At 38.1% G+C, this 15,084-nt stretch overlaps 1 protein-coding gene across 1 annotated transcript in view; it reads right to left on the minus strand.

Annotated features, from left to right (window-relative positions):
- The window catches only part of LOC131219330 (DExH-box ATP-dependent RNA helicase DExH14), a 148,714-nt gene that overhangs the window by 22,415 nt on the left and 111,215 nt on the right, over positions 1-15,084 (minus strand). Inside the window, exons 36-45 of the mRNA XM_058214411.1 lie at positions 14,591-14,740; positions 14,325-14,516; positions 14,157-14,222; positions 13,914-14,069; positions 13,673-13,816; positions 5,796-5,863; positions 5,527-5,692; positions 5,352-5,414; positions 2,619-2,714; positions 2,286-2,453 (exon numbers count right to left, since the gene is read on the minus strand). Coding sequence (XP_058070394.1) covers positions 2,286-2,453; positions 2,619-2,714; positions 5,352-5,414; positions 5,527-5,692; positions 5,796-5,863; positions 13,673-13,816; positions 13,914-14,069; positions 14,157-14,222; positions 14,325-14,516; positions 14,591-14,740 — 1,269 coding nt within the window. The remainder of the gene's footprint in view (positions 1-2,285; positions 2,454-2,618; positions 2,715-5,351; positions 5,415-5,526; positions 5,693-5,795; positions 5,864-13,672; positions 13,817-13,913; positions 14,070-14,156; positions 14,223-14,324; positions 14,517-14,590; positions 14,741-15,084) is intronic.

The following is a 15,084-nucleotide window of genomic DNA, read 5'->3' on the forward strand; positions in this document are numbered from 1 at the left end:
ATAGATACTTTATCTCTTTTACTGATGATTGTTCAAGGACGACATGGGTTTATCTTATGAAATTTAAGCATTAAGTATTTGATATGTTCAAGAGCTTTCATAATGAAGTCGCCACCTAATTTCAATGTCCCATTAAAATTCTACAATTTGACAATGGTAGCTAATACATATCGAAAACTTTATTGTCGTTTTTGTAGGACCATGGTATCTTATCTCAGACTTCATGTATACAGACACCTAAACAAATGGTATTGCTGAGAGGAAAATTTTCCATCTTTTTGAAGTCACACGTGCTCTTATTCTTAGTATGAACGATCCTAAACACTTTAGGATGATGCTTTACTCACTGTTGTTTTCCTTATCAATTGTATACCATCTAGAATATTATTGAATAAGACATCCTTTGAAATCTTGCAGTCGCATAACAAACTTTTCCCTTACTCCCTAAGGTCTTTGGGTGGACTTGTTTTGTTCATATTCTTGATGGTAGTTACGAGAAGTTGAGTCCTCAGGTTATAAAATGTGTCTTCTTAGGATACTCTTGGTCTCATAAATGGTATAAATTTTATAACCCTCTTATTTGTAAGAGATGTATCAGTTGATGCCACCTTTGAAGATATCCTTGCTTCATTGATGAAAGACGACTACTGCAAATCCTCTTACTAGTCAGGCGGAGCTTCCGCCAAATAACTCTCTACCCCTTTCAGTCCCTTGTCTTGATGATTCTCCCACTCCTTCCGACTCCTCTAAGCCTCTACTTGTATATCAACGTTGGAAGAAATCCTCCACTGATCCGCTTACTATCATTCAATCTACTTCCACTAGTGGGTTAGGTACTATCTCTCCCTCTCCTGATGATCTTCTTATTACCTTGAGTAAACCTCCTCGTTCATGCACTAAACATCCCATCAATAATTGTCTCCTTCTAGCATCTTTCACCTTCCTTCAGGTCTTTTACAGCTTCCATATCCTCCTCATTTATCTTGTATAATCTAAAGGAAGCTATGAGTAGTCCCGACTAGAAATAGGCTATGAGGGAGGAGATGCGAGCTCTTCAAAAAAAAAAAAAATACATGGGAGTTGGTTCCTCTACCTAAGGGCAAGCAAACTATTGGATGTTGATCGATTTATACCATCAAATACCTTCTTGATGGTTATATTGAAATATACAAGGCTCGGTTGGTCACCAAGGGATACAGACATATGGAGTGGATTATCTTGAGATGTTTTCTCCTATAGCCAAACTTAACTCCGTCTGTGCAGTTATTTCTTTGGCTGTCAATTTGTCTTCGCCTTTATTTCAGTTGGATATGAAGAACAACTTTTTACATGGAAATCTGGCCGAAGAAGTTTATATGAACCAACCTCTGGAACTTTCTATGCCAAGTAACTCACACCTTGTGTCGTCTAAAGAAGTCTTTATGGCCTCAAGTAATCCCATCAGGCGTGGTTTGATAAATTTAATCATGCTCTTCTGGACTTTGGGTTTGTTCGTAGCTACGCTGATCATTCTCATTTCGTTTGTCATCGGACCACAAGAATTATGGTGTTAATTGTTTATGCGGATGACATTGACGATCACGGCCGGATATTTCATATATTGTAGGTGTTGTCAATTAGTTTATGCATGTTCCCTGTACAACCCATCTAACAACAGTGTATCGAATTCTTTGTTATCTAAAATCGGCCCTTGGCAGAGGATAACACTTTCAAAGACATGGTCAACTTAACATTTTGGGTTACTCTTACACTGATTGTGTTGAAAGCTCTCATGATTAGCGGTCTATGTAAGCTCTCATGATTACTAGGTAAATATTGATGACCACAGGATGATCGCTGAGTTTTTAATTTTTTATTGATTTATTTATATTTTTCATATTTTTAAGAAAATGATTAAAAATAAAAAATAAAATCTTATGATTTACAATACAACTTGCAATTCGATATGATACAACCACTATTACGATTTGCGATACGATAATGATTTTGACAACATTGGTTTCACATACCATATAAAGGTACCATGTTTGCACCATATTACAAGAAGAGAGGACTTATAACAGCGTTTCTCCTTATTCCTTCTTCCATTCTTTTAATTTAAATTTATAAAATCAACAACAATCACGATTAATAAATGTCCGCAGCAACAACACTCCAAATTAAAAAGCAATTTCAGTCCTGTTTAGCCATCAATCAGAGAGGGGAAATCATTTTGATGAAATGCATTTATGTTACATAAAAGCAAACAAGTGAATGAAATTAAAGGTAAATTTGTAGAAATTTACCTGCATGACCATTTGTAGAAGATGCATACAAGTTATTGTGCTTGAAAGCCATCCACTATTAGCAGATATGTCTATCATAGCCTGGATGATACGAATGCTTTGATCCAGTACTGATTTTAGGTCAGTGATATAGTCACTAATTGGTAATTCTACTTGTGAAAAGTGTGCCTGAAATACCAAAATCACTGAGACATAATATACAAATGATGATATAAAAAATAAAAATAAAAAATGATGCATATTTAAGTGAGGCCAGATAAGTAGGGACTCAAAAACAATACTAAGATGGTATGGACATATGTCATGAGAAAATATCACTACTGAAGCCCCAACCTGGAAGAGTAAATTTGCTTTCACATGTGGGTCATCAAGATTATGCTGATCCACTGGATATGGAACTTTTTTGGATAAGGCTTCGTTGTAATTTTCCTGAGAACAAAAATAGATAAAAATTAAAAGAGGAAAAGGAAGGTAAATGTTTCCTAGAATGGGATTTTGGTATGTTGAAACTCAACAGAGACTCTTTATATATAATGGGATTAGAGAGAGAGAGAGAGAGAGAGAGAGAGAGAGAGAGGTGGTGGTGGTGGGTGCGGGATCTGAATTGTTTGAGAGGTCGATCTGAATCGTTTGGGCCCCTCCCTCAGTTCTTCATGGGCACCTTAGCAAGGTCCCAAACCTTTTAATTCAATCTAAACCATTCATTCATTCATACAACCAGGAGCAAGCAATGGTGCAAGAATAACACCAATTAGATGATCCTAACCCTTTGAATGGAGCCAATTTGTTACAACCATCCATTGTTATAAGTCATAAATCACATGGTTAGAACCATAAATCAGAGTGTTAGTTTAGAATCACAAGGAATACAAAGTGAGATCTATCTACAAGATGTTTCAAGATGATGATTGGACTTATTTTATTTCTCTGGTGAATCTTGACCAAAGCTTAGGATCACTCGATTAAGATGATTTTTGCAACACACATGCATGCATGGGCACACACAGCTTAGGGGGCCCCACCTTAATGTGTATATATGAAATCCATTCCAACCATAAGATGTGTCACCCCATGTTAGGCCCAAGGCCCAAAATCCATGTTGGTCTGTGATTCAGGAGGGTTATATCATGGGAAACAGTTCAGAGAGGTTTATAGGGTCCATTGTGATGTCTATGTGAAATCCACTAGGCCGTCAGATGCATCATCACAGCTTAAGTCCAGGTTGATCCATGATTCAAGCAAGCCACAACAAGTGAAATAGTCAAGAGAAGAGTGCCCACCATTGATTTTTATAGGTCCACCATGATGTGCATGTAAAATCCACTATAATCATTAGATGCATCATTGCACATTAAGCCTACCCACAAATAAGGTTGGTCCGCGATTAGTTGGACGACACCAAGGGAAATTTTTGGAGGGTGGGTGCCCCCTATAGAATGTTCCCAATTGTGTGGCCCACCTGAATCATGGATGGACATGATTTTTAGATCCTAGGCCAAACATTGGGTGACGCATCCGATGGTTGGCATGGATTTCAAAATAATGGTGTTAATCAAGTCCATCTAACACCATTAATTTGACTGGTCAAATAGTGGATGGGCCATATTCCAAATATCACACTGTTTGGAGAGTCCTAGTCCTTTAGACAGATGCATTGAAATGGGCGCAAAAAGACAACCATCATCTATGGCTCATATTCAATGTTTTTTGATATTAGGATAGTCCAAGCATAGCAATTTTACAGTAGTGGCTAATAGCTAGTCTCTGGTGGAGGATGCAGGATGCTCGACTTGAATCATCATACACCATACATATGTGCAATGGGTATCATATACCATCAAAAGGAATTAAAAATGATGTGCCATTGGAGGCAGTGGATCAGTGGATCAACTAACATACACATACCATCATGGACGTAATGCACTCTCTTTCTTTCTATGAATGTTTGTGTGTGTGGCTCACATCCAGTGAGAAAAGGTGCACGTTTTCAACGTTAAGATAGTCCAAGCATTGGAATTTTTTTGGTAGTGGAGCTTGAAGGATGCCTGATTCAGATCATCATACAGGAAAAATGCCTTCCCTTAAATGCGTCTCTCTCTGTCTCTGTGCGCCCACATGCATGTGTGTGGGTGCGTGTGTGTAAGTACACACGTGGGCCAGTGCGTGTTTTAATGTGTTCATGTGTGCTGTGCATGTGTATGTGTGGTGCATCAATGCATGTACATACATAACACAAAGATTGAGAAGAGAGGATCAAGGGCAACTAGCTTCCCCACAGAATACAACAGAACTAGTTGCAACCATGTTGATTGCTTTCCATTGGATCCCAGTATGCAACCCTGATAAAAATCTTGCAACGCAAGCCAAGGTTCAATATATGTCTCCAAATACGGTTCCTTATGTTGAACGCATTCTTTGTCGGCGTTGAGTGTTGTCTTCCTATTTCTTTTTTTCATAGTCTTTCTATGGTCTTGTTAGGTGATTTTACCTGAATAAATCACCTGAATATTGTTCTTTAAGTCACTAATACCAAGAAAAACAAAGACCCTTTCAATCAGATATTTTCGATGAGAGTTTACTTGTTCCTTTGCCCTACTACTGAGTCAATTTCTGGTAAGACTTGAGGGAGAGAGATCCAGGTAAATACAGAGGGTAACCTCTACAAGCACCATCAACTTGGCTGTGCGTCATGGCAATGACTCTAATCCCGTTCCACTTAACTATGCAAATTGTATTCAATTTGGCATCAAAATCTTGGGCATCCAAGTCTAAATATGAATATACTCTTGGAGAATAAAGGGATTTTCTCTAGTCCTTGTAGAACTTCCCCTTCCCATCACACCATTATGACTAAAATACCATTCTACATTGGAGCTGGAAGCATCACAACTAAAATACCATTCTACATTAGAAATGGAAGAGCCAGCTTACCTGGGCATCTGAAAATAGGAAATGCACCAGTTCTAGAAACTTGAAGAAAACACATCTAATATATGCATGCATGTACATTCCTTACATTGTGCACCTTATTGCATCACAAAACCTATGCAAGGAGAAGGGAGTTACCTCATTATGCCGAACAGGGAGCTCATCATACTCTGAAGCACCAGAAAGAATGTGCAGAAAAACCTAAGATTTAAAATATAGGAAGGCCATAAAAGAATAAGAAAATCTCAAAAGTTTAGCTATGGATTAAATATTAAACGAAGCCAAACAATGTATTATGGATCTAAGAACTCACTTCAAGTGAAGTATTTGGGCCTATATTTGATCCAAACATTGATACTGTCAAGTAGCTAAGGTAGTACTGGGATGCTATTGAACCCAGCATCAAAGGCTCCACAGTGTCTTCATTCATCTTGATGCATCCACTATCTTCCAGATCTTCTAATGTATTTTGCACTAAACTGCTTGGAAAAAATAAAAATAAAAGACAATTAGATATCTTCTTAGGTAAAGACAATAGGCTTGCAGAAAGAATGCCCCAGGACTAGCAAATAACGTTGGTACCTTGACAAGTATGAATTTAAAGTGTTTGTGTCAGTATCGTCCAATCCATAGTAGGCTGGATTAACAACCTGTCGATGGAAATGTTAATAATTATGGTGTTCCACGTAATGCAAATCAAAGATTTCAGTTGAATATCAACAACATATAATGAAAGGAATATGCCCTATAATGTCATGAACAGATGATGGAAAATTTCTGGTCATGTATGCATCATGTGATAATTTACTGGCTGACAGTTGTAGCTTGAAATTTAGAAAGAGTACTGACATTTCTAATTTAATATACAACTGTGACCCTTTTTACATATCCAAGGAGTAAGGGATCACACATTTTACTACCCAAAAGTACAGCATGAAATTCCTACTTATGTAGAAGTTAGTTCATATGTAGTTACTCTGGAGCTAGCGGTCAATTATTACAGAAAACTGTTAAATATGGGTCACACTCTTACATATACAATTATGTAAAACACTAACCAGATAGTGACATCCTTACAGCCGGAGTCACAACTTTTAAATCGACAGTTTTAGTTTTGGTGTCACTTAAGAACCAAACATGTCCCCTTGTCTGATATTTCAATGATAGAATGTCTTAGTCATGCGATCCCTAGGTGGGGACCGTGGGTTGTGGGTACCCATGCCTTCCCATATGGGCTCCCACCTATTGCCGCCGAGGATCATTGATGAGAGTTCTGGTCAATGACTCTAGGCCATTGATGTCCAGCTGAAAGTGGAAGATGTGGGCAGTACCATCCAGTGCTGTCATGTGTGATTGCACAAGCGATTATGTGATCGCACAATCGCATAATGGGGCCCATATCGCATATGCGATGATGGCATAAGCCATCTGGAGAATATGCGATCACATATAGGATTACGCCATGAATTTGTGATTGCACAATGGCATAAGCGATCGCATACACAGTCCAACGGTCAGAAATCTGACTGTTGGACCCTCATTTTGTTTTTTGTTTTTCGAAAACAGCACACCCCCCCCCCCCCCCCTCTTTTACTTTCTCTCTCATTCTCATTCTCTCTTCTTTTACTTTCTTTTTCTCTCACTCTCAAATCTCAATCGTCAAGATATTGCTAACTTTCTATTTGGTTTGCTAATCTTTCTAAAGCTTGATTGTGGTGTATTGCATTATTTGTATTGTGTATTGTACTATGGTCATTTGTTTGTTAAATCACGAATCAAGATTCAATACAAGAGTCCAAGTCTTCAAGAGTCAAGACTACAATAATCAAGATTCATGATGGGGACATCATGCGCACACGCACGCCCCCTACGCACGTATGCAAGGAGGATGGCCCCACCATCGATCTGGATCGATAACGACGTCCAGGGAGAGCCTCCTAGTTAGAGGACTATGTTTTGGTTCGTTGGAGTGGATCCGATAGTCATGTGAATCCTACCATGGGTTCTAATGATCGTGGCCCACTATTCTAATTAATCTAGTACTTTGGGTTTTGCTTATTATTGTTATTAGGAATATCATGGACGGTTTAGATTGCTTTGATTAGTTGTTAGTTTTTATTACTTCGTCTCCAAGTAATAGGTTGCGCACATGGCGTGAGTTTTGGGAGATAGGGTTTTATTATAAATAAGTACCCTTATAGTCTTTTTTTTCTTAATGAAGATTAATAAAATTGCTGCGTTTTTCTGCTCCTCTAAATTCCTGAGTTGTGGAGATTCAATTGGGTGTGAAACCCTCCCTTCCTCGAAGGGCTGACTACCGTGGTGCGAAGCCACACCTATCCCGATTCGCCCCCACCTTCTACCATCCATATTTCTCTTTTCCTACAAGCATTCCATCTGCAAATCCATCAATATTTGCAGGCGTTTCCCCATCTACAACAGATTTCTGGAATTTGGCCTTGCGGGAGGGCTGAAACTTCGGCGGAGCACCACGCACAAACTATGCATCAGATCGAGCTGAGATTTGGGGGTTTTGGAGTCCACCCCTGGCTGACTAGGGCCAAGGTGGCCTTTTTCTGAATAGTGGGCCCCACACACGTGCGGCCGGGATCACACGCACGTGCGTCTGGGCCATTACTGCTGTCCACACGTGCGGTACTTCTCTGATTCGTCTCTCTCCTCTCTTGCACCCCTCTCACCCCAAATCCCTAACCCTAACCCTAAATTACTCGAATCCCCAATTTTATGCCCTTTCTTTAACCTTAAGGTTCCCCGAATTGAAATCTGTGAACCCCTTGGATTGGGAAATTATTTCTGTGCATGTGTGGATGAATTTATCCTCAGTTGATTCTTGTTTGGTCTATAATTTTGATTGATCCGGCCCTAGCATGTGTAGGCCTGGATCCGCATAAGATTCCCCTTGATTGAGTGTTTGAACTTTTGTGTGGGATGCGGAATTTTGTATAATTGTTTCTGAACTAGTGTGATCTAAAGCTTGAAAATCTTGCACATCATACTTGAATTTCATGTCCTGCATCAATTCAAGAATCAAATCTCGAGATTTCTATTTCTATTTTATTTTATTTTATTGTCATCTAGTCTCTCAATTCTCATCTCTCAATTGTGGTGTAATAACTATAGTACTCTCTCTCACTCTCTCTTACAACTTCTGTAACACTACTATAGTGAGACTCTCTCTCTCTCTCTCTCTCTCTCTCTCTCTCTCTCTCTCTCTCTATTACAACTTTTGTAACACCACTATAATGAGACTCTCTCTCTCTCTCTCTACTAATCTCTAGTTTAGTTAGAAGTTTCTTATTTCTATAGCAATAGTACGTTAGTATTTAGTACTTAACTACTAGCTATAGTCAGTGTTCGAAATATCAGTATCGCACAATTTATCGCACCCTTGGTATACAGATACATATCGGTTATCGCACGGGATATATCGTTTGTGTCACGTAATTTATCGCACTTTTTGGGAAACATAGGGAAACATTGGGAAATTGGTTGAATTTTTCAATGAAACTTCAGGAATTATTAAAAAATACCTCAATACACACTTTTAAATTACAAAATCTCAAATAATACGTTTCCTTTGTATAGGGTCTTAAGCTATGCGTTGTCTGATTGAACTGAGACAACTAACTATATTCAAATATGATGCATAATGGACAACTAATATGCCATGTAAAAAAAGGATGGACACAGTGGATTTCTCACAAATATCATGGTGGGCCACACCACGAGCCTAATAGGACCATGAGGCAGATTCAAATCTCATGTGGAACACACCACAGGAAACAGTGATTCTTGAACGGCCACCATTAAAAACTCCTTAGGGCCGCACTGAGGGTGAACCTTGACTATGGGCCCACCATGATGTATGGATTCTATCCATACCATCCATCCATTTTAAGAGATCATTTTAGAGCATGAACCAGAGAACGATGTGCATGGAACCTTGATTGTGGCCCCACCCATTATGTATGTGTTGTATCCACATTGTCCACCCATTTGGAGAGACCATTTTAGGGCCTGAGCCAAAGAATGAGGCCGATCCAATACTCAAGTGGACCCTACCACAGAAAACAATGTTATTGTAGGGCCCACCATGATGATATGTTGTATATCCCACTCCGTCCATTCAATTTTTCAACTCATTTTTGGATGTTGTCCCAAACATTAAGTACATCCAAAATTTAGGTGGACCACACCACATGAAACAGTGATGATTACACGTTCACCATTAAAAACACATGAAGGCCCACTTTAAGTAGATCCATCATGTTTATTTGTCATCCAACCCGTCGATAAGGTCAACCAGAAGTGAATGAAGGGAATATACAAAGATGACCTTAACCCAAAACTTTCTTGGCCTATAAATTGCTTTTAATGATTATTCACCACTTTTTATGCTATGGTTCACCTGAGATTGGGATTTGCTGAAGTTTTGGTCTAACGTCATTAAATGATATGAAAAATCGGATGGTTAGCATGGATAAAACATATACATCAAGGTGCACCCCACAACCCGTTTATAAAGTAAGCCAACTAGTTGTTGTACCACACATCAGCGGCCTCGCTGGTGTATGTCTACGTGCGTATTAACTATAAAAAGAGGATTAAAGTTATGTGGGCCCCATCATGATGTATTATTACAATTATACTGACCATCCATTTGGCGAGATCATTTTAGGACACGTAACAAAAAATGAGTCATATCTAAAGGTCAAGTGGACCACATCACAAATAGCAGCGGGAAAATGATTCCCACCGCTAAAACATTCGTAGGGCCCACCGTAATGTTTCTTCTCCATCCAATCTATTCATAAGGCCACACAAACATGGATGCAGAGAAAAAAAAAATATCAGATTGATTGAAAACTTCTACGATCCCAGAAAGGTTTCAATGGTAGACGTTTAATCTCCCACTACTTTCTGCGGTGTGGTCCACTTGATCTTTGGATCTGTCTTATTTTTGGGCTCAACCCTTGTAACGATCTCACGAAATGGACGAACGGTTTGGATATAACATTTACTTCATGGTAGGGCCCACAGAACTCGTCAACTCACAAACCAGGTCACTGGTGTGCAGTACACCACCCGATCCGCTTCCATAAATGGCATCGGAAGCCATTTTCACGGCAAGAAAGGGTTTCGGTGCTTCCGGAACCCTAAATCTCAAATCCCAAATCCAAAATCCCTACGATTTTGGCAAATTTTTGGTCGAAATCTCCATTTCGCAGAAAATCTCTCCCCTGTTCGATGAAAAAATAGGAAAATCGAAGGTTTTTTTCACACTTATGGCGCACCACTACCTCTCGATCGAGTGGCCCACCAGATTTAGCTTCCATTCACGCTCACATCTTCTGCAGGTACCGAAATCCCCTCTCTTACATGGATTTCCCTCTTTTTGTTTGGAATTTTTTTCTATTTTTTGAGAATATTGCAAACCCGACATTCCCGGCCTTTTATCGTCGGAATTCTCTCCTCAAATGGTTGTTGGCTTTGTAATGTGCGATAGTATCGCTAATATTGGGGATTTCGCAAAAAATCGTGTGATATTGTGCGATATATTGCACGATACAAAAAATTTCTATTTTTTTTAAAAAATTTCGGGGACTTTTGATGGGTTTCGTCTCGCTAGCCAGTGATAACGGTAATATCAGCCGATATTATCAATATTGCGAACACTGGCTATAGGTACTACTTATGCTCATACACTACGCTTACTACTTACAACTATAGTACTTGCTACTTATTTCTCATACGCACTTAGTAGTTAGTAGTTATTACTTACTACTTATTTCTCTACTTCGTTGACTCAACATCAACTCATCATCTACTTTGTACTTTGTAAATTGTAAGTTGTAACTCATCAGTGATCAAAAGTTGTTAACTTGTTGTTGTTTGTTAGTACTTGCTATTTGTTAATGAATTAGAACTTAGAAGATGACTTCATGTTAAGTGTGATTTGTTGATTATTAATCTTTACTTTAAGTAGCAAAGGAACTAATTACACAAATTACAATGAAATAGAGTACAAAAACAAATTGGATCAATTCTACTAATTACATAAAGTTTATTTTAATTTTATAGATTTTTTCTTAAAATATCCCATTTTTACCTTTTTAGTTTTTCTTTTAAAAAAAAAAAAAAAAAAAAAACTACGGATCAAACACAAGCGATTGCTCAAGACCGCATGTGCTATTTGACAACAATGGTTCCACCCATGACAAAGCTGCAATTTTGCAAAATCCAGGTTATTATATGGTAGTTCCCACTGTGAACATGCTCCTGACCGAAAAATCAGTTCGCTCGTTATATGTACGGGGCAAGCAGGTTACCAGTCTTGTACAATTGTAGATGTCTTGTGGAACTTTTGGAGCTAAATGTGTTATGAAACATCTACAAAATTAAGAAGAAAAAAAAAATACAGATTTCTAGAAAATCTACTAGCCACCTGGCCAGTTAAAATCAAAAGTTCTAGAGAATCAACTGGCCAACTGGTTTTTCAGTCTACAATTTACATTACTTGGTAGCAGCCATGTATCCAAAGTACGCTAGAACAAATAACCTTCTTGGAGCAGAATTCATAAGCTAAAGAGTCAGCATTAAGTGGGGAACCCTATTCAGTATTCATATGGCTACTAACAAAAAACAAAATAAAACACTAACTTAGTAAATGCATGCTGTAGTAATGTCACACACACTCTAACCTATATGTTACTGCATTTACAACGGTGTTTTAAATAGCACGTAGCATATAGCATAGCGTCTGCCCCTCTATATCGTGTACATAAGCCACACAATACTCTATATTTTTTATTTTAAAAAATGATAAATAGTAAAAAATAAATATAAAATAGCAAAAAATAAAAATGCGACGGGACTATCTCTATGGGGCCAACCTTGTGCAACTGGGAGATGAGATGTCAAAAACATTAGGTCTATCCAGTCATCAGGGGCACCACACAACCCGTACCATAAAAAACAATGGACAGTCACCCTCTACTGCACAGTGGTGACCCACATGGTGATTGGATCAACCCTACTTGACTAGACAAGCTGAATATAAGGCCACAAAATTGAAAAGAATGGACAACCACCACAGAGAGGGAAAAAAAAAAAAAAAAAAACAAGGCTATCCAATCATCATGTGGGCCACACCACAGAAAACAATGCACAACCACTCAAAAAACACCACCGTGGTGTGTGGCACACATGATGTACCGGATGGGTTGGATATCATGCCATACACGCATCACAGCAGGCCCCACACAACAAAAGAGTTTTAGAACAGGTTTATTCTACAACTTAGAATAGGAACCAGCTTTGCAGAACAAAAAACAAAAAAAAAAAAAAAAAAAAAAAAAAAAAAAAAACAAAAAACAAAAACAAAAAAAAAACAAAAAAAAAACAAAAAAAAAAAAAAAACAAAAAAAAAAAAAAAAAAAAACAAAACAAAAAAAAAAAACAAAAACAAAAACAAAAAACAAAAACAAAAAACAAAAACAAAAACAAAAAACAAAAACAAAAACAAAAAACAAAAAACAAAAAAAGAAAAGGCCAAAATATACCATACCTCTGCATCCAAAATGAGATAAAAACTCATTAACAGAGATTAAAGAGAACAACTTCCCTCTTCTGAGTTTTAAATCAATAAATAATAAAAATAGATAAATAAAACAAAAAAATTGAGCTCCACAGCTGTCTGGACGTGAAAAGGGAGGAAACTGATCTTCTCCATTGTTTGGGCTCCAATGCTCCTGAAAACTTAGCCAAGTGATCCTCTTGTAAGGCTGATTGGTCAGCTAAATATTTGTTTTCAATGGTAGTGTGGAATGTGGATTGAGAGAATCGAAAGGAAGAAATTTGGTTGCACTATGTAGTGTTACGGCTACGCTAGGTGACATGGCATACACATTGAACACTATTTAAACACTGATTTACAAATCACAAGTATCGCCACTGTATCACATAGATACGAAGTACAAATCAACTCAATGACCGAATCATAACAACATGACATGAAGAATGATACCAGAAGATTTCATCAACTGGCAAGGCCCATGAGAGAGTGACAGATCTCCAACAGAAGAATGGTTAGTGTTGAAGACAGTGAAAGGTAATGGCCCAAGAAAAAGGTACCACGACTACTTGCTCCATTAAATGCAATCTCATTGCTAGTGAGCACTAATCAAATTGGGTAACTATTTACAAAACATCACCCCAGTATAGAACATACTACATTATATACAGGCCGTAAGCCTATATATTCCAGCATGTATTTCGTGATTCAGGTCATGTCAGTTACATTCATTTTCATTGTTAGTAAGCACTAATCAAACTAGGCAACTATAACAAGTCTCAAAGATATGTGGCATATTTCTAATATCTAACCAAGCATGCAGCCATGAACTGGTCAAACTGTGCAGCAAGTCAGAGAACCATACCAATCGACGAAACAAGTAAGTCCATGTAAGATAATGCACTGCATCCTCTTTACGGAAAATTGTGCGAGAAATAATCTCAGCATTGATATGGTTGTGCAACTGCTCCCTCAGATTACTTTCAACTGGGAATGGTTCATAAAGAAACTGCAAAATAAGCAAATTAAAAAAAATAAAAATTGAATCCAGTAATTTTTAATGAAGAGTATGCTTCAAATACTCAAGCACAGTTCCTAATTCTAACCTTCTTATAGAAGCTCTTTTTGGGTTCATGGACAAGAATAACTGCTTTTCCATGTTGGTCATATTGTGGTCGACCTGCACGACCCATCATTTGCAAGATATCTGTAATGGGAAAATCAACATATCTTTTTGCTTTACCATCATAATATTCTGTTCCCTGCATCAATAAAGTTCCATTAGCCATGATCAGACCATAGAGATTGTCCATGAGTAAATGGGAGAGAGAGATATAGATCCACTCCACCTTAATGATGACCAGATGAGCTGGAAGATTTACACCCCATGCTAATGTGCTGGTACATACCAAGACCTAAGTACGGGTAAAGTTCACAGTCAATAAATAAAATGAAGATGTGGCTTTTTTTAAAAAGTTATGCTCTGAAAAGAAAGGATGCCAAGTTCAAAGATTTACCTGAATTTTATTATTTGCGAAAAGCTCCTCAACCAAAGATCTATCTCGATCATTCAATCCTGCATGGTGCAATCCAATGCCAAATTGTAAAGTGTGCCTCAGGTTCTGATCAGTGACCTGAGACAGGATCATTTCCAAATCATCCTCCAGCATATTCAGGAACTGCCTTGGATGTTCATCTGAGGCCGCAAACTGTGAGAATATTTACAGTTAGTAACTTTTGAAACCCATAGGACAATTAGTCTCATCACCTAAATGCAACTCACCTGAATGAGGTCAAGTGCAGTAAGTCTTGTTTGGCGACGAGATGAAACAAATATAAGAACTGGTTTTGTAGGAGAATGGGTACATATGGCTGCATATGCAGGTTTATTCATGCTATTCATTCTGGGACAGTAGAATTTCCCCGGGTATCCCTGTTCACAAAAATTAATATATTGAAAATTTTGCACCAATTAGAAATGTGGAATCCAAACAAGGTAGGTTCACGACTCATCCACTCACCATCTTCAAACTTCCTACAAAAAATTAAGGTATCCAAATTACATATGTAACAAAAGCAGCTGAAGGCCACAACAAATACACAGACACACCCATGGCATGGACACTTCAAAACTAGGGCTGCCAACTACTCAGGTTCAGGTTAGGTCTTGGTGTACCTATGCCTGGTACATGTTTAAGGGGGTAAGTTTGGGTACACCATATTTAAGGTCCCAGAATAGGGTCCAATCAGATTCGGCCACCCATCGAGTCTAAAAAC

Source organism: Magnolia sinica, chromosome 11 (assembly GCF_029962835.1).
Source record: "Magnolia sinica isolate HGM2019 chromosome 11, MsV1, whole genome shotgun sequence".
NCBI classification, from domain to species: domain Eukaryota; kingdom Viridiplantae; phylum Streptophyta; class Magnoliopsida; order Magnoliales; family Magnoliaceae; genus Magnolia; species Magnolia sinica.